At 58.0% G+C, this 23,053-nt stretch overlaps 1 protein-coding gene across 2 annotated transcripts in view; it reads left to right on the top strand.

The window, feature by feature from the left end:
- The first annotated feature begins 3,065 nt into the window (after positions 1 to 3,065).
- The window catches only part of NOTCH1 (notch receptor 1), a 43,218-nt gene continuing 23,230 nt past the window's right edge, over positions 3,066 to 23,053 (top strand). For both annotated transcript variants that reach the window (XM_064727523.1, XM_064727522.1), the window contains exons 1-4: positions 3,066 to 3,265; positions 4,920 to 5,001; positions 21,479 to 21,741; positions 22,702 to 23,040. In XM_064727523.1, the coding sequence (XP_064583593.1) occupies positions 3,208 to 3,265; positions 4,920 to 5,001; positions 21,479 to 21,741; positions 22,702 to 23,040 (742 nt within the window). In that variant the 5' untranslated portion in view covers positions 3,066 to 3,207. The remainder of the gene's footprint in view (positions 3,266 to 4,919; positions 5,002 to 21,478; positions 21,742 to 22,701; positions 23,041 to 23,053) is intronic.

The following is a 23,053-nucleotide window of genomic DNA, read 5'->3' as shown; positions in this document are numbered from 1 at the left end:
AAAAAGTTTCTTTGGATTTATGTCTTATTCACCTCTTATTGCAAAAAGATTTATGCTGGGCGCTGACTTCTTCCTTCCTCCCTTTTTTACTTTTGCTGGTAGGAGTCTCTGGAGGAGGCGTCTGGGAGAAGGAAACCTGAGGAGGTTCCCCACGAGGATCTTGCAGCAGATCCCTCAGTACCAGGGGAAGGATGGAACCAGATTAAACCGGGACATCTCGTAGCAGCGCCTGGCTGGAGGAGCCATCCTCGTGTTCAGGCTTCCATGGGAAACCACAGAGCACCCTTTTAGCTCCCTCCCAGCAGAGCCTTGTCCCCAAGCAGAGCCCCAGAGCTGCAGGGTCACAGAGCCCCGGGGTGATGGCAATAAATAGATGTATTTGACCTGCTGTGCTCGGGGGACGAGGCGCCGCGGCTGCGCGGCCGCACGCCCGGTCTGGCTGTGTTTGCACTGTGGACACCACACAGACCCTTCCAGGCACGGAGCAAACCCAGGGCCAGGGTTTGCAGGCTTCTCATGTGCCCTTCCAGCCCAGCACCTCCTGAGATACAGGGTTGTGCAGTGTCTCCAGCACCCTGCACATCCCTCAGCATCACCACCTCCGCATCCCCAGATGGCACAGGCATGGCACCCTGACAGCCCTGTGTCCCCTGGCATGTGGCACCCTGACAGCCCCGTGTCCCCAAGCATGCCCATGGTGGTCCAGAGGGGCAGGGGGTCTCTCCCAAGTCTCAGGATCAAGTCCCAGAGCACAGCTGAGCTGAGTGCACGGTGCTTTCTGCACATGGAGAACAAGCCCGGGCAAAGCTTCGCCGGTATTTCCAGGCAGCAGAGCTGAGGTGCTCCCTGCTCCGGGGGCTCTGACAGAGAGGGGGAAAGGGGGAGATGGAGAAAGAGCACAGAGTCTCCATCTCCAAGGATGGCCAAGTGGAGGAACCTCAGGCTGTCCTCACACTTTCAGATGAGGCTGAGGATGGTGGCAAGGTTGTGGTGGCACAGCTGGGGTCACATCCCACTGCCCAGTTGTCACCATATTTGTGCCTGCAGGGAGGATAGAACAGCACTTACATTCTAGAACTGTTCAGGGCTCGAGCTACCAGTGGCACCTGGACCCTGAGTGGCACCGTGGCACCATGGCACCGAGCTCCACACAGGGCTCTGGGTCCCCAGCCCCAGCCAGGGCACTGCTTTAGAGCCCAGAGTGGGGAAGGCAGGAGGAGCAGGGAAGGAGGGAGCCGCGGGAGCGAGGTACCGCTGCAGGGCTCACGCCTTTGATCTGGTGAGCAGACTCTGCCCTTCGGTTTGTTTAATTGTTTCACACTTGCTCTGGAAATAGTTTACAACAGGAAGCAGTGGGATAACAGCAGGGCTGGCATGGGATGGGATGGGATGAGCCCGGGGGCTGCTGGAGAGGTACCCTGAGATGAGAGACACAGATGACCACAGTGTCACCTCCTTCCCATTAACCCATTGCTGATCCTCCTTCCCCTTCCTCTTTCCCAAGCTTTCAGCCAGAGGCTGGCAGCCTTGCCTTCATATCCTCATGTTTGGGAGCTGTAAAAGAACCATTCACAGCCTCCAACAGCCTTGAGATAGACACAAGAGTCCAATGGGATTTAGGTACCCACATCCCTGGAAGAGCTGGTGCCCCAAACTCTCCACACTGAGTTTTTGCTCCCCACTTTTGCAGGCACTGCAGCCTTGCTGAGCAGAGCTCATGAGGAACCATCATTTTTAAGCACTCTCTTGCAGGCTGTTCCCATCAGGGGTGCTCTGTGGGTACAGCCCTGAGCACCCCGTGCAGCCACTGCTTGCAGGAGACACCCACAAACGCTGGGTTAAGGGCTTCAGCCTGTCCTGGGCCAAAGGCCTGGGTGGATTTCAGGTGGGGCATTCCAGCTTGGCTTTTTTGCTTTTTCAAGCTTGACTGTGGCCCAGTGGCAGCTGGGGCAGGAGTGGGGCTCTGGGGATGAGGGCATGGGGACCCCCTGTCACCGCTGCTCTAACAGGAACCTGCACACACATGGGGTTTGTGGGGCTGCCCATGGGTTTGGCTTCCCCGTTTCTCCCAGAGTGTTTGTTTATTTGTGGATGCGGCAGCGCACGGGGCTGGCCAGGCTCTGCCTGTGGGAGTTCATGAGTTCACAGCACAAAACAAACAACATCCGACCGAGCTGCCGGCACCTGCGGGGGAGCTGGGTGGGAAACCTGCACACACCTGAGTCCCGGTGGGGTCAGAAGGGGAGCCCCACACTGCATGCCCAGCACCCAGGGGTGGTCAGTGCGTGCCCTGGGCCCCCAGTACAGCCACTCCATTGCTGTGGTTTGTGTGCCCCATGTCCTTGCACGGACGCACCGTGGGTCAGGGTGGTCTTGGGGTCTCTGGTGGTCACTCAGTGGCTGCTGCAGCTGAAGGGACTGGGGGTCTGCACTGGGGAAACTGTGCAGGAACTGCACTGGGGAAGCTGCGCAGGAGCTGCACCGGGACCATGGAGGAGCTACATTGGGATTATGTAGGGTGTGCATGGGAGAGGTCTGCATCAATACTGGGGTGGGGGCTGAACTGGGGGCGTCCGGAGCTGCACTGGGGAAATGCGGGGCTGCTTTGGGGGGCTGCATGCAGGTGTGCAGAGCTGCGCTGGGGCTCTGTAGCGCCTGCACGTGAGAGCTGCGCTGGAGCTGCACCGGGAATGGGGGGCTGCCCTGCGGGGTTTGGGGGACTGCAGGGGGAGGCTGCACGGGGAGAAGGAGCTGCACTCGGTGCATCCGTGTCTGCATGCGGGGGGCTGCACCGGGGGTGTCCGGCGGCCGCACAGAGGGACGCGGCTGCCCCGGGGCTGCCCGTAGGGTGTGCCCGGACCCCGCAGCCCCACTCGGGGACCCTCGGTGGCGGGCAGGGGGTTCCCAGCGGCGGCCCCCCGGGCTGGGCAGGGAGGAGCGTCTCGCCCGTCCCGTCCCATCCCCTCCCGTCCCGTGGCGCCCGGCCCGCCCCGCACCGTCCCGTCCCGCCCCCCGCCGCCCGGCCCGGCCCGCCGGGGCTGAGCAGCCGCGGGAGGCGCCGCGTTTGGAGTCGCTGCTCTCGGGCGCGCTGTGTTTGGGGCTCCCGGCGGGGCGGCGCGGACCCGCACACGCACCGGCACCGGCTCGGCTCGGCTCGGCCGAGGCCCCGCGGATCTATGCGGCTGTGAGCGGCGGGAGCAGAGCGGGATGGAGCGGCTCCTGGCGCCCGGCCTCCTGGTGCTCCTGCTGCCCGCCCTGACGCGAGGTGAGGGCCGCCGCCGCCGCGGGCCCCGCACCGGCCGCCCCGCAGGAAGTTTGCCGGGAGCGGGGCCGGGAGCGGCGGGCACCGGAGCCCAGCGGGGCACGGCGGGCACCGGAGCCCGGCGCCGTCGGGGGGTCCGGGCCTTGAGGTTCCCGTGGGTACCAGGACTCGGCTTTGCGGCGGGACCGGAGCGCGGCGCCCTCGGGGGGGTCCGCGTGGGAACCGGGGCTCGGTGCCGCGGGATGCGCCGGGACCGGGCTCGGCTCTTGCGGGAGAACCGGAGCGCGTTGCCAGCGGGACAACCGGACCGGAACCGGGTTGGGAGAGCGGGGCCGAGCCCCGCGGGGGTGGCCGGAGCTCGGGGAGCCGGAGCCGGGACGGCGCGGGGGAGCGCGGCGGGGCCGGGGCGCGGTGCCCCGAAGGAGGCGCTCGGGGCCACCGGGAGCAGGAGCTGGGTGCCCGGGGCTGCCGCGGGAGCGGCTCTCGCTGCCGTCGGGGGGAGCGGAGCTCGGTGCCGGGGCTCGTCCCGGCGGAGGGGCGCGCAGGGCGGCCGCGCTCCTGCTGCTGTTCTGCGAGAGCTTTTGGCCGTTTTGCAAATTTTTCTCGGTTTCCTGTTTCTTGAAAGTCGGGGCCCCCCGGGGCCCCCCCTCCGGGGCGGGTCCGGGTGCTTCGCCTCAAAGCGCTGCGCGACCGTCGGGGGCAGCGGGTCGGGGCACGGGGAAAGAGCCCCGAAAGCGGCCGGGGGTGCGGGACGGAGCGGGGAGCAGCCCATCCCGGGGGTCCGGACCCTGTAGTGCCCCCCTGCCCCAGGACGAGCTAGCAGCCCCCTCTGGAGAGACCTGAGAGGATTTGGGGGAGCGAAGGCAGCGGTGCTGCTCCCACAGCGGGGCTGGGAGCCGTGGGAGGTGAAGTTTGCAGAAAGTTGTGCCCGGCCGGAGCGGTCCCCAGCAGCCCGGCCCGTGTGCCGTGGGACACGGAGCCCCAGCAGGGTGACCCGGTGGGCTCGGCACCCATCCAGGGCAGGATCTGGCTTGTGGAGGTGGCGGTGCGGAGCTGCAGTCGCTCAATGTGAAACCGGCCCGGCTGCACACGCGTGTCGCAGAACCAGTTACCGTGAAGAGCGAGCGGGTAGAGAAGGGGAAGAGCGAGCCGGGGTGGAAATCGGAAGCGATTCTGGTACTTTCAGCGAGTTGCTGTGGTAACTCTGCAGAATTTGGCTCTGAGGGCCAGACAATGAAACCTTTACTCATAGCAAGTTATGACGGGCGACTCATTTCGTTACCGAGCTCGTGCTAACTTAATGGGCCCCGAGCTGGATGTTTTTTCCCAAATGGCATTTGTCAGTCAAGGGCCTGATCTGGGGTTTCTCTCTGTCAGTCCTCCTGCTGGAGGAGCAGGCACAGCCTACCCTCAAACCCACCCTGGGTTTATTTTTAGGTGAGCCTCTCAGCGCAGGGGCCGCACAGTCCCTGCCCCATCCATCACCCTGCGGGCGAGGGCTGCTGTGTGCTGGACCCCTCCTCACCAGGCTGTGCAGGCACAGGGGGTCTGGGGGTCTCAGCGAGCCTGTCCCCAGCCCAGGTGACACCAGGGGATGCAGCCCCCCTGCTGCCACCAGGGCCCTGAGCTGTGGCTAATGCTGTCCCTCTGTTTGCAGGTTTACGGTGCTCGCAGCTTGCCGAATCCTGCCTCAACGGGGGCAAGTGTGAAACTTTTCCCAACGGGACGGAGGTGTGCCAGTAAGTATGGAACAGCCAGAGGATTTTCATGTCCCCCGACCAAAGTTATTGACATTCATGTTGACTTTGCTTTGAAGGCTCTGGATTTAATAGGGCAAGATGCGTTTTCTTTCCTTGAGTGGCAAGAATAACCTGCTTGTGTAGGAGTCACCGCGAGTTTGGCAGGATCGGGCTTTGTTCCTGGCTGGGTGGAAAAACATGGGCAAAGGGCCATGTTTTGCTGGTGTTAGCCTATGCAGACTGCCCTGCTGATGGAGCAGGAGGTAGGGCCAGCCTGCGGCGCTCCTTGGACCGTCGGGCGGGGAGGGAGGCTGTCTGTCTGTCTGTTTTCCAGCTACTCCCTCCTGGCCCTGAAGCGTTGCCTTTCAGTCCCTTGCACACTAGGGTGACCGGTGCACCTCCAATAAACACTCAGGAGAGGTTCCATGGCATGGCTCTGGCTGCTGGGGCTGCCCCAGTGGTGTCCATGGGCCGATGAGGCATCGCCAGGGGAGCAGGGCACCTCCTCCTGCAGCCCTGCCAGTGCTGGTGCCAAGCTGTGGTCTAGGCTGGCGTTCCTGGTGGGACCTGGCACCCAGACTGGCTCTTTCTCCAAGCTGATTGTGGGGGAACGGATGTGTAAAGCGTTGGGACTCTTTGAAGGACCAACCGACCCACCGCAGCGATGGCCGATTCACTCCAGGCTCCCAGGGAACAATAACCAAGAGAAATGAATAAGACTCCAGCTCCCTTTTTAAAACTATTCCATAAAAGAAATGTGAATGGGCAAGGCTCTGTTTTCCGGCCAGATTTCCCCTCTGCCTGTTGAACACGGCCTGAGCTGCGAGCAGGCGGGGAGACGTTCCCACCCACCCCAAATTTCCAAAGAGGAAGTCCTCGGCGGAGGAACCTGAAGGCATTTCCAATCCCAACCTGTTGAATGGCAGTTTCCCTTGACAATGTGTGTTGCTTTTTTGCAAATCCGCCTGGGTGCCGTTACTCTGCCCAGTAGCCGGGCACCTCCCGCCCCCTTCTCCAAGCTGAGCCCCCCAACCCTTTGGTGCAAATAAATCAGCAAATCAATCAGGCACATGAGCAATTTAATGGACAAAGGCTGGGTCCCTTTGTGAGGCACTAATGAATGCACGCCACTTTTTTTTGCACAGAAGCCCTTACCAACGCTTGACGCTCTAAATCTTGTTTTCTTTCATTCAAAGAGCGACAGCTGGGATTCGGTCGAAATTCGGCAGCTATTGTTAAGGGAGGCAGATTAATGCTGTGTGACTAATCATGTATGGCTTCCCAGAATGCCCAACCCTCCACCCCCTCCCCAACCTTACACCCCTCCTTTTCCTTGTGGTCATTCTTTCCTTTTTTTCTTAAGTCTCTGCAACTCCTGATTTACATTTCATGTGCAGATGGTGATGGAATCTAATTAGATCTGATGTGTGCGAGCTCTATTTGGAGAAGCCTCCAAAGTAGGCTCGGGGTGGGTTGGGTTTTTTTTTTTTTTTAAGAGAAAAAGTTAACTTTAAAGAAGTTCTTGGTTGCTGGCTGTGAATAACCACTTCTCTCTTGGCTGCAGATGCCTTGTGAGCGTGTGTGAGTTATTTTTGCAGCAGCACAAGGTGTGTGCTCTGGCTGTGTGAAAGCTCTTGTCCCGTGCAGGGCGATGGGGGCAGATACTGGAGGTACAGCCAGACTGAAGGAGGTGCAACTTCCCAAGTTACCTGATAGCAACTCGCAAAAATCCCGGTTTTTTCACTTTGTTTGAATATCTCTTGACGAGGAGCTTTGCTTGCAAGCTTCTTAAACAAAGCAGAGCCAAGAGCGCAAGATAGCAGACACAGAAAAGCTTGGCACTGCCCCTTGGCGCCTGCGTGAAATGCACCATTTTGGCTGCTGGCCACATCTCTGCTCGGCCTGGCACTTAACAAAGTTTGGCCATAAAGCCCCTTTGTGCTGCCCCCACAAATCCAATTAGAAAGTGGAGTGAAATAAATAGTGTACGAGGGGGATGCTGCTCCAGAGGACGAGTGTCCCAGCACTTGTGGCGGGACAGAGCTCGTTGGGTTACGTGGAGCCAGCTCTGATAACTCCAACCCCGGGTTATCAGCCCTGCTACGGAAAGGAAACTGCCAGTGCAAGACCAGGAGCTCTCTCTGCTTTTTATTATTGTACAGAGATAGTTTGTAAAGCTCCAGGTGCCTTATCTTGCTTGTCCCTTTGCCAGGCGGTGCAGGGCACGCAGGGCTTTAATTGAATGGAGGGACCAAGCGTTGGATTGGAGGGCTTGAGACAGAAGCACCCTGATTAGGCTCCTTTGGAGCTGCTCTCCATCTTGGCAGGGCTATCCGGGTGTTTCAGTGCAGGCAGAGCAGCAGCAGCAGGTTTGTGGGTCTTGCACAGACCCCAGCTGAAGGCTCTGGGTGTTTTTGTCCCAGAGCTGGAGCTGTAAAAGGTCCAGGCTGGAGTTGGTGGCTGCTGCAGGGCTTGGTGGGAGGTTCCGTGGTGCTGGGGAGCTGTGGCATTCCAGAAAAGGCCCTTGCCTTGGACTAAGGCATTTTCCCAGACTAAATGAGAAGGTTTTTCCAAGAGGTCGTTTTTGACTTCTAGTGATAGCTCCTAATTAGACTGTTGGATAACCCCAGTTTTGACTGGCATCCCTGCAAATGAGCCGGGCTGATTTTAGCTCCCTGTGCCATGTGACATTTATTCCCAGGACCTCCCTTGCTCTGCTAGTTAAAAGCAGATGGCATTGAAAGAGGGCTGAGCTTCCAGCCCTGCCCCACCAGCCTCTCACCATTAAAGCCAGAGGAGCCGTGCCTGGGCTCTCCTCTTGCTCAGAGAAGCAAAGGAGATGGTGGAGGGAGAGAATAAGTTAAATTAATCACTGGGCTTGTGCTGAAAAGGGGGAAAAGTCAGTTTGCTAAAGTACTTCCTCTGTTTATGAATCAGCACAGCGTTGTCGTTCAGCCAGGGCAGTGGCTCCTGAGCTGGTGCCCGTTGCCACCACCAGCTTCCATGGGCAGCGGGCCAGAAACATGGGAAGAAACATTCTGAAGGGGGCCATGGCGGGAAGAGGTGATTATTTTAGCTCAAAACTCTTTGAGGAGACAACCAGGAAGGCAGAGGAGTGATGTGAGCCCCGCGAGTTTCTGTGCCCTTCAAGTTATTCAACTGCTCAGTCATTGTTATCTCATTGTAAAGGGCGGAAGTTTCCTTCTGGTTTGGTTTTTCTCATGTGCTTTAACCCAACGTTATTTCCATGAAATAATAACAAAGAAAAAATGCAGTCTCGGTGCTGGGGAGGAAGAGGGTGGAGTGTTGAACAATCAACCAGAGGAAGCTCTTAAAGAAGTAGAGGAGCAGTGATTCAGCCATGTTGAGAACTCTTGCTGGCTCTTTGGAGTCTGATCTCATTCTCGGAAAGAACAAGGTGGAAATGGGTAAGAGGGGAGATTAAAAATACCAGAGTGTCACCTGTTGTGGATTCCAGTGGAATAGAAACTGAAGCCCAGCTGCTGAGGTCATTGGGGCAGCAGTGGGGGTTTTAGCTCTTGTCTGAGAGAATCTGTTTGTGTCTCTGGTCCCTGCAAGGTGTCTCCATGGTTATCAGTTGTCTCAGGAGGTCCCACTCACTTCTGTTCTGTGTCCTTGGGGTTTTATTGCTTGGGCTGAGGTTTTTTGCTTGGTTTGTCTCTGTGGTGGCCAGAGGGTTGTTCTGCATGGGAAGTGTTTGAGAGGAGATATCTCAGCAGGTCCCACAGCCCAGAGAGGAGCAGGAGAGATGGGGTGATGCAGAGGGGGTCAGGAACTCACAGTGGTGCTCATCACCTCTCATGAGTGGGGCTGTTCCCCACCAGGCACTCAAGCTGTGTGCTCACTGAATGGTTTGGCTCAGAAAGGACCTTTAAAGGTCCTCTGCAGTGAGCAGGGGCATCTTCAATCTCCCTGGTCTCGTGGTGTGAAGCAGCACACGGGGCTCTGCTCCCTAGGGCTGGAGGTCACTCACTCCATGGTGTGGGTATGTTTTATTCCACCAAAATCTCCTCCATCTCAACACCTGACTCGCTGTCCTCCTTCCTGCTGGCAGCCACACCACGTGCATTTGTTCCAGCTGATACCTCACCTCCCAGGCTGTTATGGTTTATTGTATGTAGCACGAGGGTGACACGTATAAGTCACTGCTAGACCAGGCTATTCACCAATTAAGGGCTCGGACAACATCATCAGGAGGCAGTTAGCAAGTTTTAAAATAACATTGTTTGGAAATTAACCTGCTTTTTCCAGGCCTGGAGGTGTGGTGACCCTTGTTTTGCTCGTGTTGGTTGGTGTCCCAAGTGGTGGCAGCGTGTGTACATGAGCGGAATGTGAATTTTATAGAGCATCAGCGTGTTTAACGAGGGAGTAGCCCCAGGGTGCACTTAGGGAGAGCTGGTGAGCTCTGGATCTGGATGGAGACTTCTCTATGGTTGACGTGCTGCCAGGTGAAGGTTTTGCACCATCTGTTGGGGCTGCAGAGGGGAAGAGCCTCTGGGATGGAACTCAAACCCCGCTGGTAAAGCAGAGCTGGTATGGGGTCTTGGCTGAGTCCTGCTGGTCAAGAAGGTGTTCAGGGTCCCCTGCTGCACTCAGGGCTGTGTGCAGCATCCTTGAGGAGCTGCCAGGCTCCTCCTGCTGCCTGGGATGGGGCAGCACCAAGGGGCACTTGGGCTGCTCACTCACCTCTCCCCAAGCTGGGCTACCCTGCAGCTCTGCTTTGTGTTCAGAGTTAGAAAGATCGGCAGTCTGGAGAAGTGATGGTTTGGGGTGGTTCCAGTTTCTTCCCAATGGTGTTTTCATCTCATTACATGCCCCTGGTGCGTGGTGCTGAGCCTGAAGGGTGGTGCTGCATCCCCCCATGCCAGCAGCTGTGCCCAAATCCCTTCGGTCCCTGGTGCTGCCTTGCTGCAGGGTGCCCTCATGAGCCTGGATTTGCTGCAGCCAGAGTTCTGGAATAAGTCTGCTCTGGTGTCAAGGGAAATGCTGGATTTTTGATTTCTTGGGTCTCTGGGCATGGAGGCACCCAGGAGCAGAGAGGGGTGAGGGTCAGGCCCTGCTGGCTGGATTTTATAGCAGGGCTCCTGTGGGTGATGCTGGGAGGTCTTTGCAGCACCCTGCTGGTGCCAGCGACTCCAGACCATGGCAGGACAGTTAGAGGTGCCCACCTGGGAACTCCCCAGGGTTTAACACCTTGTGCATCTGGCCAGGTGTGATGGTGCCTGTTCACACCTGGACACCCACATCTGGACTCTGCCTTCTTCTCGTGCGCATCTGGTGGGTCAGGTCCTCTCCTGTCACCTCCCCATGGGCAGGTCTGTGGCACAGGATGGTGTTGGGGTTCCAGATATCTCAAGCAATTTGCTGATGGTTAAAAGGGTGACCATGGAACTGTGGAATAGTTTGTGTTGGAAAGGACCTTAAAAATCTTGTTCCACCCCCTATCATGGGCAGGGACACCTTCCACTGGCCCAGGCTGCTCCAAACCCTGTCCAGCCTGGCCTGGGACACCTACAGGGATCCAGGGGCAGCCACAGCTTCTCTGGTGCTGGAGGTTCCCATTGGTAAATGCAGTGCTGGGTGTGAGAGATGCAGGAATAAAACCTTTGTGAGGTGCTGGGGATGGGGGAGAGATCTTTGGCTGGGCTATATGGGGAGCTCTGCCCCCAAAAAGAATATTTTCAGTTGGAAGGAGCTTACCATGATCATTGAGTCCATGCCTACCAACCTCACATGCAGCAGAATTCATGCTGTGCTTCTGGATTCCCAGTTCTGTTGGGAATCCCAGAGCTGGAGAGGACCCACAAGGACATTGAGTCCAACTCCTGGCCCTGCACAGAACAAACCCAAAACCCCAGTGTGTGCCATGGGAGCAGGATGCTGGTGAGCACAGGGTGTGCCTCCCTCACACTGCAGTAATTAATGTCTGCTTTAAGCTCTCACCCGTCACGTCCTCCCCTTCCCCCATGGCAGCCTGGAGTTAATATTGGAAAAGCCAGTTAAACAGTTAATGTTTAGGCCATGGTTATTAGGCTCTTGCACATTTCCAGCAAAGGGAGCCGAGTCGCATTTTAATGGGAAACTTTCATGCTCAGTCAAGTTGCAAAAATTTATTTGCGCCGAAGTAATTTTCTTTTAACAAGTTTTCACCCTAATTCCCTTCCCCAAAACCTGGATTTAATGGTATTTATATGGGAAATGGATTTATTAAGTTTTAATGATGCTATAACGCTGCCCTTATTTAATAGAAGGGGCACCCTGCAGGCAGGTGGGCTGGGAGCCGCAGGGGCACCCACGGGTGGGCAACCTGTGCCAGCCTTTGGTTTAAACTCACCATGGCTGAGAGTGGCAGTGCCAGCTTGGTTTACCCTCTGGGCTGTGCAGGATCTGTTGTCAGGACTGAGTTTGGCATCCTGGTGCCAGTCCCTCCTCATCCTCTGTGGTGTGGTGTGATGCTGCCACACCTATCCCCAAGAGGAGCAGGGCAAAGAGCCCTTGGCACTGTGGATTTTGGCTTTGTTAGCAGAATGATGGAGACCTCAAGGGCCACACACTCCCTGCTGGCATCACTGCCAAGGGATGGAGCATTTGTGAGTGTCCCGTGGTTTATTTTAAGGAATTTTGTGCTGTGAATGAGCAGCCATGGAGGAGAGCATGTCCCCAGCACTCCCATCCTGCTGGAACATCCCTGCTTGGAGGGATGGCTTTTGGCTTTGTCAGCAGGGTGATGGGGACCTCAAGGGCCACACACTCCCTGCTGGCATCACTGCCTGGGGATGGAGCATTTGTGAGTGTCCCGTGGTTTATTTTAAGGAATTTTCTGCAGCCATGGAGGAGAGCATGTCCCTACCCTGCTGGAGCATCCCTGCTTGAGGGGAGCAGGATGAGACCCTCCCAAGGGCTCTCCTGGCTGGTGAAGCCATGGGCTGGCTCCTCTGGAGCAGGTGGAGGAATGTGCCCGTCCTCTGGGACGCTTTGGGGCGGGCTGGGAGAGTGACCCAAGGGGGAGCAGCAGGGATGGGGAGGGGCTGTCCCCGGCCCCCAGCCCCTATTAAAATGTTAGACACAGACCTGCAAGTCAAAAGGCAGGGCGACAGACGGCCCTTTCACAGGGCCTGCTGCTCCCCACAAAAGGGGGGTTTCCAGGGGAGGGGGGCAGGAATGCGGGCTGCGGCCGGAGGGCAGAGCCGCCACCATTGTCCCGCTCCCTCGGCGAGGGCGTCATGTTGACACAGGGATTTCTGCCGGCAAAAGGTGTCAGAGGAGGCGCAGGCTTCCCTCCCTCGCTGCTGTTTCCTTGGTTAAACTCAGCAGAAATCCCGGGGTGCAGATCCCAGGAGCTGATACCCATCCGCTCTCGGCTCCTTACGCGCATGGTTCCCAAGTGGGCAAGAGTTTTGTTGTTAATAACTATTTCTGGGGGTTTTGCTTGCAAAGGGAGACCAGCAGCTCCATGGCTGTGAGGTTGAGGGGAGCTGGAGCCATCCCTGTCTGGCCATTGCCACCTCTTCCCATTCCCCATCCCATCCCCAGCAGGAATTTCTTTGGCTTTGGGTTGGCTTTGTGCCACGGGGCACCCGTGTGCTCTGCAGAACCCCCCTCTCCTCCCTGTTTATAAATATCAGGGCTAAATTTAGCTTGTTTAAACTTTTGGTGGCTGTTCAGATCCTAATCGTGGGTTTGAAGTTCAGGATTAGATGAGTGGGATGGTGGGGTCACGAGTGGGAGTTTTCCATATTTGGCTCTGGGGCAGCGTGGTGTTTAGCCAAAGCTTGGTTTGAGGGGGGAAAGGGGAGAAAAGAGGGAGTCCATCATCACTGAGTGAGATTCTAACACTGGGCTGTGTGTGTGCCAGAGCTCTGAGAGCACTGCACTGTGAATTCAACCTGCATGGGCAGCCAGTGCTGGTCCAGAGTGGGGTAAAACCTGCAGTTACCCCAAAAGGGTGGTGAGGGAAGAGTGAGCTCAGGCAGTGCTGGGCTGGCAGGCAGCCTGTGGAGGTAGAAATTCCTCATCTCCCCCGAATTCTGACTTTTCTTCTGCTGGCTTGAAGAATATCACATTTTCAGAGGGCAGAAGCAGGGAGCAGTTTCAGGGGGTGTTGTCAGATGCCACAGGGGCTGGGTGGCCATTCCAGTGTCTGGTGGGCACCGTGGGTGCTCCTTGGGGGTCCTGCCCCAGCAGTGTCACACAGGTGGGTGCTGGGACCGTGTGCCAGCCCCAGCCCAGGCTGTGTTCCCTGGGGATCCATCCTCCATGGTCACCCCATAAATGCAGGAGCAGGGTGAGCAGAGCGAGCCAGGCTCCCACAAACAATGGGGCTGTGCAGCCTTGCACCGGCAGAGGATATAAAACACATCCACTGGGGAAAACAAATATTTCACAGCAGCCATTGTTGAGGGTGGGAATGGGGCGAGTTTTGTCTTGGGCTCTTCCTTCGACATCTTTCATGTTTGTTGTGAATGAAGCTGCATTGAAAGGCAGCTCCTTCCCAGGTAGCCAGTTACCACCCCTGAATGGCCTGGCCACTCTGCTTAGTAATGGGATTATATTGTTTTTCATTACAATGGGAACTTTGATTCCCAAACTGTCCTGACTAATGTCTGCTTAAGAAACAAAGGCATTTTTTTCCTTCAGAGGAGGAACAGGGCTCTAGCATGTTTTTTCCCCACTCCTGTCCACGAGTATATCCAGCTTTGGGAATTCCTTTAGTTTCTCTCCAGATGAAAGTCTGGATCTTAAAATCTCAATTAGATGACTTGGGCTAGGTCAAAAATGAAATAGAACAAGAGAAAGAAAAAAAAAAACACATCAAAGACTTGGGATTGCAGTTTGCTTTTTTAATTAAACAAGAATGGAGATCTGCTCTTGCTTTATTAACCTGATGTCACTTGGAGTAACCTGCTGCTTTGCCAACCACCTCCCTGTGTGAAACTCTGCTTTTTTCCCAGGCTGGTGTCCCAGAGTGTTTAATAAAGCAGGACCTGGATGAGACTTCTTAAAAAACCACCACTTATGTGTTGAGCTGGGTTTTGGTACTGGGAGCTCCATCGTGGCTGCTGTGGAGGTTTCTGTGGGGCTGTGCTGGTGCCAGGGCAGCTTTGGGGTGCTTTAGCCAGTCTGGCTGCCCCACAGGGGTGAGGGCAGCTCTGCCTTCGTGCCTTGGCTCTCCTGGCAGCTGTGGTGAAGCCTTTGGTTTGTTACCAGCCCCACATGGGTGAGGGCAGCTCTGCCTTCGTGCCCTGGCTCTCCTGGCAGCTGTGGTGAAGCCTTTGGTTTGTTACCAGCCCCACATGGGTGAGGGCAGCTCTGCCTTCATGCCATGGCTCTCCTGGCAGTTCTGGTGAAGCCTTTGGTGCCAGGAACCACCAAGCAAAGCTGCAGGTGAGGTGTGGAGCCAGAGGGGGCTCAAGCAGCCCCCCAGCCCCTGGGAACAGGGAGCATTCACAGCCCCATGGGCTGCAGGGAGGTCAGGGCAGCACCCAGAAGTATTCCTCATCTCCCTGCACCATTTTCCATCCGTGTGCCCCTGGTGATGCCAGGCGAGGAGGATGGGGCAGAGGGCAGGGTGCTGAGCTCTGACTCCCCAGCAGGATTGTTTTCCTGCCTTCCCCTGGCTCCAGAGTGTGCTCCTGTGCCAGCAGGCTGTTTGCAGGGCAGGAAGCCATCCTGGAGACCACAGAATGCACCTGTTGCTCCGTGCATCACGGGAGGGATCCTTGGGGAGGCGGTGGAACGAGAATGAATGGAATAAGCTGGAGTGAGAAGCAGGTTTCTCCTCTCATATCCCCAAGCACTGGCCTTTTCTCTGGTCAGGCTGCAGCCAGGGGAGCTCAGGGCTCCCTGGGCTGGCAGTGAGCAGACGTGTCTTACAGGAAAGGGTGTGACTTCAGCCGGGGTGCTGCCGCCAGGCTGTGCCAGGCAGGGAGCCACTGGCACAACTGGAAAGGTGGCTCCTGTGTGTGGCTGCCTGGGCTGTGCAGCTGTGGGGCTCAGGGGAGGCTGTGGGGCTGTGGTTGCCCATGCCAGCCCGGGGGTGACGGTTACCCCGAGAGCTGCAGGGCTGTGTCCCTGCTCTGCACCTGGGGCAGCCTGCACTGCCTCTGGGCTCCCGTGCGGGCTCTCCTGCAGGCTGGGTCTCCTTCCCTCAGCTGTTGCCTGCAAACACGTGAAATCTGAGTGTCCTCCACTCCACGGGGTCCCGAGCACGCTGGCACAGCCCCCCCCCAGGTCACACAGCACATTTGCTGCTGCACAGGGCTCTGGGGGTGTGAAGGTCCCACGGGGGGACCCTCTGCACCACTCAAGGTCACAGTTGTGCTCCTGAACCTTCTCTGTGCTGGGGTGGCTCTGCCTGAGGCTCTGGGAGCAGAGAATGGCATCCCCCAGCCCAGCCTGTTGGATGGGGGCTTCTCCCCATGGTGGGAGACCCTGCACCCAGCACCAGGGAGTCTCCTGGTCCCATTGGTCTCAAATGCCCCCAAAATGGTGCTGGAGTAAAGACCTGAGCCTGCCCTGCTCAGCTTTCCCACGCTGCTCAGACCCTGGGGAGAGCAACCACAGCCGTTGGTGCCTCCAGCAGCTGAGGGTGAGGAAGAGGTTGGGTGATAGCAGAGCAGATAAGAGGCAGCCTGGATGTGGGGCCAGGATGGGGGTCCCCAGCAGCCCCCTGCCCCCTCCTGCTGTCCCTTGAACCTCCCCCTCCAAAGGATGGGCATGGGGGACAGCCTGTGCATCTCCAATTTACACCTGGTTTCCACTTTGTTTGTTGGGATATTTTGTGCATTGTAAGCCCAGAGTGGGTTTTACCTCCAGCCACAGTCTCAGCATTCCTTAGGAGAACCTGCAGGAGGGCAGTGATGGTGTGAGCTGGGGGGGTGATGCCACATCCAGGACAGCCCTGGGACACAGCTTGGGCTGTACATCCCGATTTGAACAAAGCCCCCGTGCTGCCATGCAGGAGCTGTGCTGGCTGGGTGTCATCTGTGCTGCCTGTGGCAGATGGCAGCTCAGTCACAGAGGAAAGCATTAGTCTTGGGTCAGGGGTCACAGAAACATCTGCCTCGGGATGCTTTCAGTGCCCGCATTGCTGCGCACCGACAAAACCTGTTGCTGGTGGCTTGGAGCAAAAGCCTTGAGCACCAGAGAGCCAGCAGAGGGCTGGCAGCGCCAGAGCCACTCACAGGGAGCACCCAGAGCAGAAAACACAGGCTGGGGGGCTGGGATGGGCACCCCAGCTCTGCAGAGATGCTGGGAGCTGTGTTAGTGAGCAGAGGTGTGGAGCAGAGCTGAGGCAGCAGCTGGCTGTGATACTCCTGCAGCTCATTCATTCAAGCTCACTCTTTGGATTTTCTGATCTGCTGAGCTCTCCTGGAGCCACTGGAATAGCTGCAGTGTTGGGCCTCTGGTTGTAACTCAAGGATGTGCAGCAGACACAACAAATGCACGTGGCCGTGCTGAGCAGATCCAGATTTGGCCCAGGCTTGGTGCTGGGAGCAGAGTGGGAATTCAGGGCTGCTGCTGCTGTTCCCAGGCTGTCCCCAGGGACTGCTGTCTGACCTTGGACAAGGCCTTCTCCATCACCCTTCACTCTGGCCATGAATCATGCAGATTTATGGCCAGCAGCTCAGCGCATTATTAATCTTGTCCCCCCTCGCCACAGTTTGCACTCGGATGCTCATTCCGAGGGGGAAGACACATCCCAGCCTGGTGCTGTGGGAATCCAGCTCCCAGCCTCTGCCTGACCCCCAGAAACAACAAAAGCCACTGGGATGGCCAGCCCCAGACACCCAGGGCAGTGTAAATCAGTGTGCTCACCCTGCAAGGAGCACCCTCATGCACAGGGCTGGGAACTGGCTGCCGTCCCCTGTCCTGCCTGCTCCCAGAACACACCCCAGAAGTGCAGAGGTGTGAGATTTTCTGCTGGAATGGTGCTGGGAGAGGGGAAATTGTGTGTTGGAGCAGAGATTGGCCATCACAGGGATGGAGATTAGGACTGGGATGCTGTTAACTTCCATCAGTGGCTAAAATGGAGCCTTTGATGCCTCCTCAGCACGCTAATGAGTGAATGGAAACAATGAGGGAGACACTGGGGTATTTTTAGCCATTCCTGCCTGGTTTGGGAACGGGGTGCTTGTCATGCCTGGAGCTGGGACTGTGACCACACCAGCCTGGCTGAGGCTTTCACAGAGGCTCCTCAGGACCCCGGGCAGCTTGGCCACATTTCAGTGCCTCCAAGCTGCTTCCTAATGGCCCTCCTGAGCTGTTTTGATCCTGCAGCACCCGCCCTGTCCTCTGCCAGCAGGTACAGCTGTAATTAAAGCCGAGCTTTAATGTCTCCTATGCTAATTTCCATGAGCTGCTCGGGGTTTGCTTTGGGTAGCCCTGGCTTGGGAAATGCCAAAGGAAAAACCACAGGGTGATCTTCACCTGGCTGAGCCCGCGGGGACGTCGCATCCTCCCCGTCTGCTCACCTGACACCACCTCGTGTCTTTTACAGAAAATGAAGCTCAGCTCCTTGGGCTGAGCTTTAGGAGAGGTTTTTAGTCCCTGGAGAAATAGGTGGTTGTAGCAAAGCTGGGAGCTGAACTTAGCTCTGCTGAATCCAGCCTTTCCAGACCTGGAGAAGTTGGAGAATAACTACAGCTTGGGTTGCCCTGGTTCTTCACCTGGTGTTTGATCTCTTGCTTTGCATGTGAGACTTGTCTCCAGGCTTTGCTCTGCAGCCAGGACTCCCTGAATCTGCTGAGGTCGCTGGGCTTTGAAATGCAGCTCCAGTCTGTCTGAGAGTGAGCTCTGGGACCTGTGAGAGGAGGGAACAGTGAAATTCATCCTGTGGTGGCTCCATCCACAGCTGGGAATGTGCTCTGCCCTGCTTGTCCCAGAGCTGCTGTTGCAGGAGTGGTGTGGAGAGGGAGGAGGATGTCCTGGGCACAAAGAAACCAAGATGATTCAGAAACCGTGGAGAGATTTGGGAGGTTCCTGTGCTGGGAGCTGTGTGAGCAATGGGTGTGTGAGGCTGGGAGTTGCTGGGCACATCAGAGGGTCTGTGCTGCACAGCCCCATGTGGAATGACAGAAACTCCTCCCTGGGTCAGAGCAGTGACTGCTGGATTGGAAGGTGCCCGTGCTGTGGGGATTTTTCCTGAAGATTTGCTGGGAATGCCCCTTTTGGGAGGAGAGATACGGAGTGTGAGTGTACCCTGGACTTGATGGCCCAACTGTGCCCATCTCAGCCCTTCCAGGCTGAACTCTTCCCTGCCATCTGCTGCACCCTCCTCACTCCTGGAGCTGATTGTGACCATGAATCAGCTCTTAAACAAATAGAAGTTAATTTAAAAATAATCTATGAACTCCATGAAATTTGAGGGGTTTCCTGAAGCACAAGCCTGGAAAGCCCCTGAGCAGCTCAGCCAGGAGTGAGGCAGCCCCCAACCTGGGCACTGCCACTGTCCCCAACCCGGGCACTGCCACTGTCCCCAACCTGGGCACTGCCACTGTCCCCAACCCGGGCACTGCCACTGTCCCCAATCCAGGCAGTGCATGACCCCAACCCGGGCACTGCCACCGACCCCAACCTGGGCACTGCCACTGTCCCCAACCCGGGCACTGCCACTGTCCCCAACCCGGGCACTGCCACTGTCCCCAACCCGGGCACTGCCACTGTCCCCAACCCGGGCACTGCCACTGTCCCCAACCCGGGCAATGCCACTGTCCCCAGCCTGGGCACTGCCACCGACCCCATCCTGGGCAGTGCCACTGTCCCCAACCCAGGCAGTGCCACTGTCCCCAACCCAGGCAGTGCCACTGTCCCCAACCCGGGCACTGCCACCGACCCCAACCCAGGCAGTGCCACTGTCCCCAACCCAGGCAGTGCCACTGTCCCCAACCCGGGCACTGCCACCGACCCCAATCCGGGCACTGCCACTGCCCCCAACCTGCCCTGTGCCTTCAGGCAGGGCCTTCCCTGTCCCTCAGGGTTCTTCCCATCACCAATTAACCTCCTGGCTAATAACCACGCCCGGGCTCAGGCTGGGATTTACTTCGGTTTCCCATCCTTGTGTTCAAACCCCACTTGCCTGTGCTGGAATTGGAATCAGTCTGAAAATTAATTCAGTGGGAGGGCGCTGGGCTGTGTGCCCCTCTCCCCGACCTCATAGCACAAGAACCCCAATTCCAGAGAGCCCTGCTGGCCTCCTGCCTTGTCCTGGCATGCCGAGCATCCCCTCTGGTCCCTGAGCATCCCCTCTGGTCCTGCAGCATCACCGTGTCCGTGTCCCGTGGTGGCACCATCGTGTCCAGCGCTTCCCGCATTGCCACCGCACCTCTTTGTCCAGCATAAACTTTTTTTTCCTCCTCCTTATCCCACCTTTATTCCCCCCTCCTCATTCCCCTCTTTTCTTCGCCCTCTCCTTATTCCCCATTTTTCCCCCACTCTCCTCATTCCCCTTTTTTCCCTGCTCTTCTCATTCCCCTTCTCTTCCCCCTCTCATTCCCCTTTTTCCCCCCTTTTTCCCCTTTTTCCCCCTTTTTCCCCTTTCCCCCCCTTTTTCCCCTCTCCTCATTCCCCTTTCTTCCCCCCTTTTTCCCCCTTTCCCCCCCTTTTTTTCCCTGCTCTCCTCATTCCCCTTTCTTCCCCCTCTCCTCATTCCCCTTTTTTTTCCCCACTCTCCTTATTGCCCTTTTCTTTCCCCTCTCCTCATTCCCCCTTTTCCCCCCTTTTTCCCCCCTTTTTTCCCCCTTTTTTCCCCCCTTTTTCCCCCCTTTTCTTCCCCCTCTCCTCATTCCCCTTTTTCCCCCCCCTCTCTTCATTCCCTTTCCCCCTCCTTTCCCTCCCATCGCACCCTCCCGTGCCGCTCCTCTCTCCTCCATCCCCGCACATCGCGGGGGGATTGATTTAAGAAATAAAGCGTGTGCGGGGCGGCACATCGGCGCTTTTCCCAGCTGACTGCACAGCCCAGCGGCGTGCCTGTGCCTGCTCCTGTTCCCGTCCCTGTCCCGCACAAAGGGCCCTTCTCAGGCGGCCCCAGAGCTCCGCATTCCCCGCGCAGCCACCCAGAAGCGGCCGCGGAGCCGCCGGCGAGCCGGGCACCGTCCGTCCGTCCGTCCGTCCGTGCGTCCGCGGGCGCCGGCAGCTGCTGAGCCTCATTAGGATGCACACCTGCTCCCCGCCGCCCTTTGTGTGCCGAGCAGATGCCCTGATTTATTATTATACACATTTTCTTTTTCATTTGGCCTGGATAATGCCGTCTCATTAACTCAAAATGTCTCCGAATCCTGACAAATTCTCACACAATCCCCGACAATGAAATCAGAATTGGGTTAAAAAAAAAAAAAAAAAAAAAAGAAGGGAAAAAAAAAAAAAGTAGGAGGAGAGGGGGAGCGGGGCTGGAACGTGGTCGTGCCGCCGGCAGAGCGCTGTGGCTCCGGGCTGGGGTGGCTGAGGGTGGGGATTGCTGGTTGTGCCTCACCAGAGGAGCCCCACGGGCTGGTTTTGGGGGTTGCAGGTGACTGCTGTGCTCTGCAGCATCCTCTGGGACCCCCCTGCTCGCAGGAGACTCAGGAATGCGACGTCCCACCAGCTCTGATGGCAACAGGTGTGAGCTCGTGGTGCCCTGAGCCTGACCTGCCACAGCACCCTGGGGACCTCAGGTGGCGTCACCTTCCCCACCTGGGGTTGCCTCACCTCCAGCTGGGGTTGCCTTACCCCCAAGCAGGGGGATTTGTGCCTTTTTTTGTGTCAGGTGCACAGCTTTGCTCCTCATCCTCATCCTGCCCACTCTGCAGGGTCCTGCCAGCCACACATCCTGCCCAGGCCCACCAGGATGGCTGGTGGGGTTTGCACTCAGGGCACATCTCTGGTGCCAGCTCCAGCCCAGGTGGCCAGTGGTGACAGATGGTGAAGCGGGTGGTGGCATCAGGGGCTCTTCTCTCAGGGCCCCCACGCAGAGGGAGGCACCAGCCAGAGCCTCTCACCCTCCTTGTGCAGGGTTTGCCTTTGGGGAAGCTCTCAGCTGACTCGGAGGAGCAGGAACGTGTCCCACCTGTTGCCAGCCAGTGCTGAGCCCCTGCGTAATTGTGTTTGAGTGATTTAGGAGGGAGGGAGAGAGGATAAAAATAACCCTGGTGCAGCAGAAACTCCAGCGTGGGCAGGGAGCAGGGCTGTCCCTGTGGATTTGGTGTGGGTATGGGGATGCTCCTCTCATCCCTTGTGCCTCGGTTTCCCCGTTGAGCAGGGAGGGGAGGGAGATGAGGCGCAGGATGGCTGCGGTTCTGCAAGTCAGCACAGGCCCCTCCATGGGGGCCGCCTTTGTTCCCTGCACCTTTCATCCTCCCCTTCCCAGCCCGGAGCAGCCAGGGCAGAGCCTGGATGTGGCTGGGCCGGTCCCGGGGGCTCACGGTGCCCTTGGGGCATTCAGAGCCATCCCACTGACAGCATCTCACCTCACCCCTGCCAGGTGCAGCGGTGCCTACGTGGGCGAGCGGTGCCAGCTGCCCAACCCGTGCCTGAGCTCCCCCTGCAAGAACGCGGGCACCTGCACGGCGCTGGTGCGCGGCAGCACGGTGGATTACAGCTGCGCCTGCCGCCTGGGCTTCACCGACGAGCTGTGCCTGACGCCCCGCGACAACGCCTGCCTCAGCAGCCCCTGCCGCAACGGCGGCACCTGCGACCTGCTCACCCTCAGCGAGTACAAGTGCCGCTGCCCGCCCGGATGGTCAGGTCAGGGGGCACCTGGGGGCACGGCTGGGCAGGGAGGGGTGGGCTGCCACCCCAGGGGAGGGGGGGAGAGCTGCCCCTGAGTTTGGCTTTGGGGAGGTGGGGAAGGTGGTCTGCAAAGATGGTTGGGGGTGGCAGTTGAAGGAACTGCGACCCTACTGCACAGTGGGAGATCAGGTACAACCAGTCCAGATCTGAAGGTGGTGGTTTGAGGGATCGCAGTTGAGGAGTGCGACCTACTGCGGAGTGCAGGGATCAGTCCCAGATCTGGGGGATGGCGATTTGAGGTAGGGGCATCAGGTACAACCAATCCCAGATCCAGGTCTCCACCCCGGTGTAGATCACTGGCACCAAGAGCTGCCCCAGGGCTGCAGAGCTGGTTGGGGGTGGGTGGGTGGCAGCTGAGGGAATTGTGACCCTACTGCACAGTGAGGGGATCAGGTACAACCAGTCCCAGATTCAGGTCTGAGACTGGTTGTAGACCAAGAGCTGCCACAGGGGTGCAGAGCTACCTGTGATTTTGGCTTTGGGGAGGTGGGCAGGGTGGTCTGCAAAGCTGGTTGGGGGTGGCAGTTGAGGGAACTGCAACCCTACTGCACAGTGGGGAGATCAGGTACAACCAGTCCCAGATCTGAGAGGTGGTGGTTTGAGGGGGATCAGGTACAACCAATCCCAGATCCAGGTCTGCATCCCAGTGTAGATCACTGCCACCAAGAGCTGCCACAGGGGTTGAGAGCTGCCTCTGAGTTTGGCTTTGGGGAGGTGGGGAGGGTGATCTGCAAAGCTTTTTAGGATGGGTGGATGGCAGCTGAGGGAACTGCGACCCTACTGCACAGTGGTGGTCCGAGGTGGGGCGATCAGGCACAACCAGTCCCAGATCCATGTCTGCACCCCAGCGAAGATCACTGCCACCAAAGCTGAGCTGCTGTTTGCATCCTCACCCTGCCTCCCTGCCCTCCCCAGGCAAAACCTGCCAGCAGGCCGACCCCTGTGCCTCCAACCCGTGTGCCAACGGGGGCCAGTGCGTGCCCTTCGAGGCGCACTACATCTGCCGCTGCACCGCCGGCTTCCACGGCGCCAACTGCAAGCAGGACGTCAACGAGTGCAACATCTCGCCGCCCGTCTGCAAGAACGGGGGCAGCTGCACCAACGAGGTGGGCACCTACCAGTGCTCCTGCAAGCCAGCCTACACGGGGCAGAACTGCGAGCACCTCTACGTGCCCTGCAACCCCTCGCCCTGCCAGAACGGGGGCACCTGCCGCCAGATCGGGGACACCACCTACGACTGCACCTGCCTGCCAGGTACGGAGGGGAG

Source organism: Zonotrichia leucophrys, chromosome 17 (genome assembly GCF_028769735.1).
Source record: "Zonotrichia leucophrys gambelii isolate GWCS_2022_RI chromosome 17, RI_Zleu_2.0, whole genome shotgun sequence".
In the NCBI taxonomy this organism is placed as follows: domain Eukaryota; kingdom Metazoa; phylum Chordata; class Aves; order Passeriformes; family Passerellidae; genus Zonotrichia; species Zonotrichia leucophrys.
Note: the sequence above shows the minus strand (reverse complement) of the source record. Positions and strands in the feature narration are given on the sequence as shown.